This window comes from Chaetura pelagica, unplaced genomic scaffold (assembly GCF_000747805.2).
Source record: "Chaetura pelagica isolate M959 unplaced genomic scaffold, ChaPel_1.0 scaffold369, whole genome shotgun sequence".
NCBI classification, from domain to species: Eukaryota; Metazoa; Chordata; class Aves; order Apodiformes; family Apodidae; genus Chaetura; species Chaetura pelagica.
The window spans coordinates 77,875-87,974 of NW_009970235.1; the positions used below are offsets into that span (position 1 = coordinate 77,875).

General features: G+C 51.1%; 1 protein-coding gene across 1 annotated transcript in view; it reads left to right on the top strand.

Moving 5' to 3' along the window:
• The first annotated feature begins 5,326 nt into the window (after window positions 1–5,326).
• Window positions 5,327–10,100, top strand: part of NPTN (neuroplastin) — a 65,855-nt gene continuing 61,081 nt past the window's right edge. Inside the window, exon 1 of the mRNA XM_010005930.1 lies at window positions 5,327–5,352. Within this exon, the coding sequence (XP_010004232.1) occupies window positions 5,327–5,352 (26 nt within the window). The remainder of the gene's footprint in view (window positions 5,353–10,100) is intronic.

Here is a 10,100-nt window from a genome sequence, read left to right on the forward strand (position 1 = left end):
CAGGACATGTCCTGGCTGCCCACCAGCTGCTCCAGCCAAGCTCTAATCCATGCCACAGTGGTACCAAGAGGTCACAGGGGAGGAGGAGCTATTACAGAGGTGGAAAGGGATGATCTGGAGGAAAATGCAGCCTTGAGAGGGAATAACACCCACGTTGCTGCTCCTGGAGCAGCTGATCTCAGGAAGCTGAGTGCTAGTGCACCACGTTTCCAGACTCACCCACACGTCTTTGGAGCCCACCCTGTGCTGCACAGAGCAGAGCTTTTTTCCAAGAAAAGTCCTTCCCAAAGCAGCTTGTCCATCTCAGCACCATCCTCCTCCTCCTCCCTCTCCCTCTGAAGCAGCTGGCAGCAAGGAAGGGAACACAGCAACTGCAGAAGTCACCCTGAAGCTTGGCTGATGCTTCAGGCTTCCAAACTGCAGCTGTCCCATGGCAACATGTCAGATTCATCATGCACGAGATGCCACCTTCACACCATTATCCCCACCCCAGTCCTCCCTGTCACCATCTGTTTGGAGCTGGGCCCCCTCAACAGGGGGCTGGTGGGACAGCAAGAGGAACCATCAGCTTTTCAGGGGATCTTGCAGCACAGGATGCACCAGCTCCCTCCCAAATACCCTGATTCCCACTCAGGAAGCCAGGCAAAGATGCTGTCATGGCAAACTAGGATCAGCTGGTCACTTCCCTCCACATTTTTGCAGCAGCTCCAGGGGCCTCAGGAGCAGTTTGCAGCAGGGATCTCCTCGTGGGAATGTGGCCACAGGTCCACCCAAGCAAACTGCCCAGGCAAAGCCCCACCAGGACAGCTTTTGGGACAGTTATTTGAGCTCATGCAAACACCCTCACCTGGCAACGTTTTCTTTTTTAGCCTTTAGCCTGTGGTGTTTGCACTGTGCTCATATGGAGCCCAAAGAAGGGCAGATGCCAACAGAAACCTGCAATGACCACATCCCTCTGCACCCTCATCTGCCTTTTTTGCCCCCCCTCCCCCTCAGGACTGAGGTTTATCTGAAGTCTGGGGACCATGTCCAAAACCTACCAGCAGCACAGGGTCCAATCCCATGTGCTGGGGCCTGGAGGCCCCAGGAGGGGATGGAGGGTGGAGAGATGCTCCTGGTGGCAGCTGCACAAGCACCCACCTCTGCTCCCAGGACCCCAGCCTTGCCAGAGCACAACCATCCTCCACCACCCACACGCTAAGAGGAGCAAGAAAAGCAGCCACAACTGCTGGCAAAGAACTCCAGAGATGAGATTTTCAGCCCTCCTGCCACTCTTCGAGTCTTCCCCAGACTTGCCTCTTGCTCCTGGCAAACTCAGGGTCAGCTACCTTTCCATGCACACATCCCCCAGGATCAGCATCTCTCTGTAAGGTCCCTTTTGCCACATCCTTTGCTCTTCTTGTACCAGTAGAGGTTAGGAGGTGACCTGCTAGAGAGCAGCTCCATGGAAAAGGACATTTGAGTCCTGGGAGACAAGTTACCCATGGGACAACCATGTGCCCTTGTGGCCAAGAAGGCCAGTGGTATCTTGGGGTGCATTAAGAGAAGTGTCTCCAGCAGGTCAAGGGAGGTTCTCCTGCCTCTCTACTCAGCCCTGGTGAGATCTCACTTGGAGTGTTGTGTCCAGTTCTGGGCTCCCCAGTTCCAGAGGGACAGGGATCTACTGGAGAGAGTCCAAGAGGGGCTACGAGGATGCTGATGGGACTGGAACACCTGCCTGATGAGGAAAGGCTGAAAGACCTGGGGCTGTTCAGTCTGGAGAGGAGAAAACTGAGGGGGGATCTAATTAATGTCTATTAATACATGAGGGCATCAAGAAGGCAGGACAAGCTCTTGTCACTTGTGCCCTGTGACAGGACAAGGGGCAATGGATTCAAACTGGAGCCCAGGAAGTTCCACCTCAACATGAAGAAGAACTTCTTTCCTGTGAGGGTGACAGAGCCCTGGGACAGGCTGCCCAGAGAGGCTGTGGAGTCTCCATCTCTGGAGACTTCCAGGACCCATCTGGATACTTTTCTGAGTGACCTGCCCTAGTTGGTTTTTGTTGTTGTTGCTTTAAGTTTTTTGGGTTTTTTTTTGTCCTACTCTGGCAGGGGGGTTGGACTTGATGATCTTCAAAGGTACCTTCCAACCTCTAATATTCTGTGCTTCTTTAGAGGTTGCCCTGCCCAGCTAATCTGTTTTTCCAAAACTAGTGCTGCTTTCTAAAAGCACAAGGGAAGGAGGTTTCAGACTTTCCACTGAAACTGGCCTTCTCCTCCACCCATGCTTCCCTAAAACTGCAATTCAAACAACTTTAATTGCACATGATTTTCTTTCTGAATTGCCCCTATGGATCATTTCTCTTCTTTTAGTGCAGCTGCAGGGAGTACAATCTTATCTTTCAGCCCCAGCAATGCTAACAATTTCCTACCTTCTGCTCTTCCCTATGTTGGGGGTTTCTTATCAAGTTGATTCAAGCAAAATTGCTTCTTGCTGCAATTTTACTGCCATCTAACCCAGAAATGCCCAAAGAATTATAGTTATCCTTCACAATGTTTATGTGATTGCTGCCATAAAAGTCCTCCCTGCTCAGTCTGGAGCCTCTTTGGTTCTGTACCAGCCAGGGTGTTTGCCATCAAATAAACCTCCCCTCCTGACACTCCCTCTGTGCCTGAGATCCTGAAGATATTCAGCTGAGCCCATGGTCACTTGCTGCTATTTCCTCTTGTTCATTTTTTCCTATGAATAAAAAGTGACTCCTGCTCAGAAACTACTTTTCTTTTGGCATCTGACATGCAGAAGTTTTTCCCATCCCTCTCTGCCACAGCTTCCTCAGTAGCTTGTCTCTGACAGATGCAAAAAAGCCAGGAGCCCAAACATTATCCCCAACACACCCAGAGCCCAAAACCATGAAGAGAAACCTCTGATTCCCCCCATTCCTCTCATTCCCAGGCCTTTGCACAGCACTGACCAACACAGCTCCAGCCTTGAACTCAGTTCTTGAGCCTCATAAACAGATCATTTCCTCCAGCTCACTCAGGGGCTCTTGCTACCCCCAGTCACCTGGGAGGAGGTTCCTGGAGCTGGGTTGAAAACACCCCTTTTCCTTGTCCAACCTCCAGTGCCTTTGAGACTGGCCAAGTGAGCCCAGGCCTGCTGGGATGGGGACCCCAAGCTCCCCCCTCCAGGGAAAGGGGCAAAACAGCCCCCTTGGAGCACAGAGGGGGCCCATGGGCAGTCACACTGGGCTGGCAGACCAAGAGGAAGGCCTGGTACAACCCCTCTGCTTACTAGGAGGGGACACACAAACCCTCATTTCAGCCCCCAGCACGTTCCTCCTCAGTCAGGCAACAAGCCAAGCTCAAGGAAAAGCTCCTGTCTCAGACACAAGGGTTAAGACTGTTAAGAGCCACCCAGACCTCACACCAAGGGGTGCCCAGGCAGGAGAACAACTCACCTTTGAGCAACAGCCCCCAAATGGCAGTGAGCAACATCAGCAGGATTGAGCCAAGATACAAAAGGAGCAGCCTGCAGGACTGCACAGCCCCAGAAGAGCTGCCTGCACTGGAAGTCCATCCAGAACCAACACAGTAGGTAACACTACCAGCAAAAGAAACCCAAACCCATCAGCCAGGGAACCTAAACCAGACCCACAGCCCAACCCAAGACCAACAACCTGGCTCTGAGCTTATCTGGGGCTCCTGGAGCAAAGGGCAGAGGGTGGGTGGGGGTCCCAGGTGAGGCTGCTCAGGGCTGTTAGCACTTATTAATCCCCTCAGGGCTAGGCCTGATCCTTTCTCATGACTGTTATTTAATGTAGCTGTCATGCTCCCAAGGGAGAAAGGAGCCTCAGCTTTCCTTGGGTCACTGTTATTAAACCCTTGCATCACTGGGTAAAATAAAGATGCCCTAGGCCAGCACAGACTCCCTCTCAGCCTGAAATATTAGGCTCTAAATCTGAACATGAGATGGTCGATCTCCTTCCTCTCCATCTCATAGAAACTTTTTTTTCCCTCCTTCCAAGGTGTGAAGCTCCATGAGAGAGAACTGAGATCACTCCATCTCTCATACTTTATAGAGAAGTTCCAAACTTCTGACTTAGAATTAATTTTTCTACTGCTCTGGAGCCCTCAGCACCAGAAGGACATGGAGCTGTTGGAGGGAGTCCAGAGCAGACCATGAAGATGATCAGAGGGCTGGAGCAGCTCTGCTCTGGAGACAGGCTGGGAGAGCTGGGGTGTTCAGCCTGGAGAAGAGAAGGCTCCAGGGAGACCTTAGAGCACCTTCCAGTGCCTGAAGGGGCTCCAGGAAAGCTGGGGAGGGACTTGGGACAAGGGCAGGGAGGGAGAGGACAAGGGGGAAGGGATAAAAACTGGAAGAGGGAGATTGAGGTGAGACCTGAGGAGGGAATTGTGGAGTGTGAGGGTGGTGAGAGCCTGGCCCAGGTTGCCCAGGGAAGGTGTGGCTGCCCCATCCCTGGCAGTGTTGAAGGGCAGGTTGGCTGGGGCTTGGAGCAACCTGGTGTGGTGGGAGGTGTCCCTGCCCATGCAGGGGGTTGGAACTGGATGGTCTTTAAGGTCCCTTCCAACCTTCACCATTCTATGATTCTACAGTCCTTTCAAAGAACCAACTTGCTTTTAGGTGTCTACTTCAGAAAGCCTGAGCAGGGAAAGCCATTAAGAGAGCCATTAGGGCTAGAAATAAAAGCACATCTGACCTCCAGCACACTGGATTAGGAAAACATATTGAACTGAGCTAATTGTATCACTCAGCCTAGCATAAAAGCCAGCAAAGACCTCCCATTTGGCTCCAGCTGCTGAAGGGTGACGTGCCGGGGATGCTGAGAACAAGTCTCACGTAGGATGCGAGAACCAGCAGACGTGGTCCCCCCATTGCCCCTCGTGGATGTCTGTGCTGCCAGGAGCTGCTGTTTGTCAGCTGGGGAATGAGCTCCTGGCCGGGCTGTTCCCTCTGCTGTGATCCCAGCCTGATCATCATCTTCATTGCACGTTAATCACGGGCGCTTAGGCGGACGGGTCAGCCTTTCCGCCCGGCTGGCGGCGCGTGGCCAGGACCCCAGGGGAGGCAATGGGAAGGTGGAGGTCGATCTGGAGCCACCACAGCCTGGTTGGCATCGACCTTCAGCTCACTGAGCTGCCTCCAGCCCCCCCCCGATCAGGCTGCAGCAGCCCTGCGAGCAATGCCCACCCTTCAGAGCTGCTGCATGAAGAGACGCCTGTTGTGGGGGAACTGGCGCTGGGAACCAGGAGGGAAGGGCAGAGAGCCAGGGTGGCACGGCCAGAGCTAGCTCTGATGAGGAGGTCACCGAGGTGTAAAAGCCAGTATGCAGCACTTTGGGGATGGCCCAAGGTCAGTGGCCTGAGCAGCCCCACCTGGGAGTCCCACCCACACCTGCCCAGGGCCTTGGGTGCCCATTTAAGCTCAGCTTGGAGCCCTCAGCCCTTCTTTGAGCTGTGCTGGTCTCCAGCTCTGCTCCAGCTCTCCTTGCTCCTAACTGTAGGTTTTGTTGATCTGAATCCTGATCCCAACTGGTTCCTCAGCTTGAACTCGGGTCTGTTTTGTCATCCTGGAGCTGCCTGGGAATCACCTGGCTACGTCTGACCCTGGTTGGTCTCACCAAGATTTATCCTGACCTGTAGATTGATTTCTCAACTGGATTTCAAGCCCACCTGATTGCTGAGAAGATGATTTGGGCTCCTGGCTGACCCTACCTGCTTCTTTACTCAGCTACCTTGGGGCTGCTCCTTCCCTGCCAGCCATGGTGTCCCCCTTGCTTCCCTCCTCTTTAGGGAGCAGGGGCCTTGCTGCACCCTGGCACAACACACAGGACACCCCTTGGCCAAGCCCCTAAGCTAACAAAATGTGACAGGAATAGTCTGAGTGACAAAGTGCCCCAGGCCACACCACACAAGACAGGGAGGTGACCCTCAAAGGAGCCCATTTCCCTGCTCTTCTCCCCTTTCCACCTGGCACTCTTGCCCAGCCTGGCTCAGTCCCACCCCAGCAAACCCTGAGCTAATCCATGGGTGCCACCTGCTGTCTACTCCTGATGGCATCACCCACAGCTCCACCTTTGCATCAGGGAGATGGTTCCACGTGTGCAGATTTTCCCCAGCGCCTCCTTCAGGACCTGCAGGAATGAAGACGCAGCATGACTGTCCTGGTGGCTGGATGGAGCTGCTCCCAGTAAAAGCAGGAGGGTGATGTTATCCCTTTCCTTGGGATGATGAGGTCAGGGAGTAGCTCTTCTGTGTCTGTAACTGGGAACTGAGCTATTGGAACCACTTCCCTAAAAGACTGGGTGGAGAAAAACATTGACTGCCTGGCTAAACTGGATGAGAAACTTAAAATTGAGAGAAATAACTCTGGGTTTGGGTCAAAGAGTGGGGAAAAAAGCACCTTCTTTTTGTCCCCCTTGCTGTTTTTCTGAAGAAAACAAGGCTGGGCAAACTTCAGATTAGTTGTCATAACAAAAATGGAATCAAATATGCTGATATTTCTCCTTGGAGTTCTTGTTTACATTGCAAATTATTTTGACCCAAATTACCTTTTTCTGTCAAAATGTTTGTTTTGCATAAAAAGACATTTCTTCTTGGGGGGGGGGGAAATAATAAAAATCAGTTAAAACATTTTGACCAATTCTGACAGGAACATCTGAACGTGTAGGAGGATGGGAGAGTGCTTGAAATAACCAAACTGGCATTGCCCAGTGGGGTTTAGGTGTGCAAAACCAGCTGTCTACAAAATAAGAAAGCACATCTATGTTCTCATCACTATTCTAGGGTCTTTTCCTCCTTTATTTTCTTTCAGAAAGACTGTTTCTCTATGATTTTAGAAGCTTTGTCTTTGCCTCTCATGCCTCAGAACATATTGCTGTATTATTTCACAAGCTTTTCCTCTCTCTCTCATGCCTCAGAGCACCACTTCTTTTCCAGTTCAATCTTTCTCTGGCTATTTAGAATCATATGATCAGAGACTGGTTTGGAAGGGACCTTAAAGATCATCCAGCCCCAACCCCCCTGCATGGGCAGGGACCCCTCCCACCAGCCCAGGTTGCTCCAAGCCTCATCCAACCTGCCCTTCAACACTGCCAGGGATGGGGCAGCCACAGCTTCCCTGGGCAACCTGGGCCAGGCTCTCACCACCCTCACACTCCACAATTCCCTCCTCATGTCTCACCTCAATCTCCCTCTTCCAGTTTTCATCCCTTCCCCCTTGTCCTCTCCCTCCCTGCCCTTGTCCCAAGCCCCTCCCCAGCTTTCCTGGAGCCCCTTCAGGCACTGGAAGGTGCTCTAAGGTCTCCCTGGAGCCTTCTCTTCTCCAGGCTGAACACCCCACCTTTCCCAGCCTGGCTCCAGAGCAAAGCTGCTCCAGCCCAAGGATCATCTCTGTGGCCTCCCCTGGACTCTCTCCAAGAGCTTCACGTCCTTCTTCTATTGAGAGCTCCAGAACTGGACACAGTGCTCCAGGTAGGGTCTCAGAAGACCAAACTAGAGTAGGACAATCCCCTCCCTGGCCCTGCTGGCCACGCTGCTTTTGCTGCAGCCCAGGACGTGGTTGGTCTCTGGGCTCCAGCACACATTGCTGGCTCATGCCGAGCTTCTCATCCACCATCACCCTCAAGTCCTTCTTGAATTTAGGATGAAATCTTCTAAGGCATCCCCTGTGCAGCACACCCCTGTTTGCACAGAGAGCCTTGCTGGTGACTCACTGGGACGGGTGTCACCTCTGCCTGGTGGCTCCATTCTGTTACCTGCTGAGGTTAATGTTGTTCCTCACCTGCCATTGTGCCTCTGGGGAGATAAATGTCTTGGTCATGAACTTCATGCAGGTTTGCAGCACCAAGGCTTTCTGGCTTGCACATACACGTGTCTGTCTACAAGCTGATCCAAGCCTGTTGGATGTGGATCTGTTTTCCCCACTGTGTTGCCCTCCAAGGATGAACTGCTGTTCTGCAGCATTTCTCAGCCCTGAGTTCAGCCCCAGTCCTGGAGTTTCACTGCTAGACATCAGCCAGGGCTTCACCTCCCTACATTTGCAATTTGGCAATAAGAGATTCAGAAGAGGGTGACTGCAAGTGAGACTTCCAGAGGCAAAGCACTCTTCAAGGGCCAAATCATATCAATAAATACACCAAAATTACAGGGATCTCTTCAACTCTTCCAGTTGCAAGAAGACAGGCTCAAAGATTATACAGGGGGAAAAAAAGGTTGATGTCTCTTTGCTGCTCTGCAATCTGAGAATTGAAACTCTTTCCTGACTTTGCTGATGAAGATGTTTTTGGGGTTTTTTTTCTTCCTCTTTGCTTGTTTTGAATTAATTACTTTCTATCCTGCTTTTGCTGAAGTCCCAAGCAATACTAAAGAATAATAAAAATGTAGATATCCCAGATAAATAATAATAATAATAATAATAATAATAATAATAATAATAATAATAATAATAATAATAATAATAATAATAATAATAATAATAATAATAATAATAATAATAATAATAATAATAATAATAGATGGATCTTGGTGGCAGGGGAAATGCAGGCATTGTCAGTTGCTGTATTTGGAAACTTTGACATGTCTGAGCTGCCCCTGCCACTCGTGAGGTCAGGAATCACCATTCCCACACATGACTCAGTCTGACTTTGTAAGAAACCTCTTTCCTCACTATCAAGGCACTGTGTTGAATCCACTGCTGGCAAATCCCATTTTTCTAAAAGAGCAATGTGTAGGAAGGAGATACTCCTGCAGGATACACCTCCTGGTAGAACAACAGGGTTTTGTCTTAGTCTAGCCATGGCTGGATACATGAGTGTAAAAGGAATATATCTATATAAATATATATAGATATGAGTAGGAACCCTGTTTATGTTCCCCAAAGAACTCTTGAAGGCAACAACAAGCTTCAGGCTGGGTCTGTCAGCACAGTCTTCTCCAGGCCATGGTGACTTTCTGCTTTGGTTTCTTCTGCTGTATGTTCACAGCCTCTCTGCATCAACCACAAGCCCACAGGTTGGCTCAGTCTGAGCAGTGTCTTCATTACCCACCCTGGGGAGCCAGATCTGCTGGAGCCTTCGAGGGGAGCCAGGGCCCTGTGCTCCTGGGGTGAAGCCAGAGGTGAGCAGGGCAGCGTGTCCCAGGGTTGTCCCCCAGCACGGAGCCAGAGGAATGTGAACGTGAGGAGTGAGTTATGCAACTGCGGCAAGAAGATGTAGCAAAACAAGAGTGTGCTGAGCTGGTTACAGAGGGAAAGGAAAAGAATAAAAAAAAAAGAAGCCTTCTGCTAACTTGGGCTGAGGCCTCTGGCAGGATGAGTCACTGTGAGCTGCCATGGTTACGAAACAAGTATTGCTGTGCAGATACAAACCAGGCTCAGAGGCAAGTACACCCCTAACTGGTTCCAAACTTGGAAAACACTTGAGTGTAGGTAAGGCCTAATACCAAGTGGGTGTTTGCAAGAAGGAGAGTTACAGTAAAATCCTTCGGAGCTGGTATCAGCAGGGCAAAGCAGCATGCACAGAGGAGAAAGAAGGATGCTGCCACGTGCAACCTTCATTTCAGGATCTTTTTGCCTGTTCCTTCTGGATTGCAAGGGCTGCTGCCAGACTTGTTTCATGGAGGGGTGAAAAAGAGGATGCTTCTGCACCTTGGCAAGGAAACAAATAGTAGTGTCACAGATGATTCAGCTGGCATGAACAGTGAGTCATGGAAATGCACCATGGAAAGTCTCCAGCGCAGGATGCACGGCACAGTGGAATGTCTGATGCACATCCAGCCTAGAGCCCCGGTGTCCTTGGGAGAGGCAGGGGCAGCCCGGATGATGTGCAGCACTCACACACGCCCAAGGGCTTCCCACATGTGCCCTCAGCCCTGTGAAGCTGCAGTCATCAAGCCCACCATCATCCAAGTGCTCAAGCAGGGATTTCGCCGGCTTCAACCGAGCAGCAGGGTTTTCAAGAACGAGGTGTGCCCCATCCTCCTTTTCCAGCCACACCACCAACACGAGGACTTGGAGGCTGTATGCTGATGATCAGCTTGAGAACAACCAGGCCAGGGTAAAGGACTGAGGGATGCAAAGTCTCCTGCAGCTCTTTTATGTCC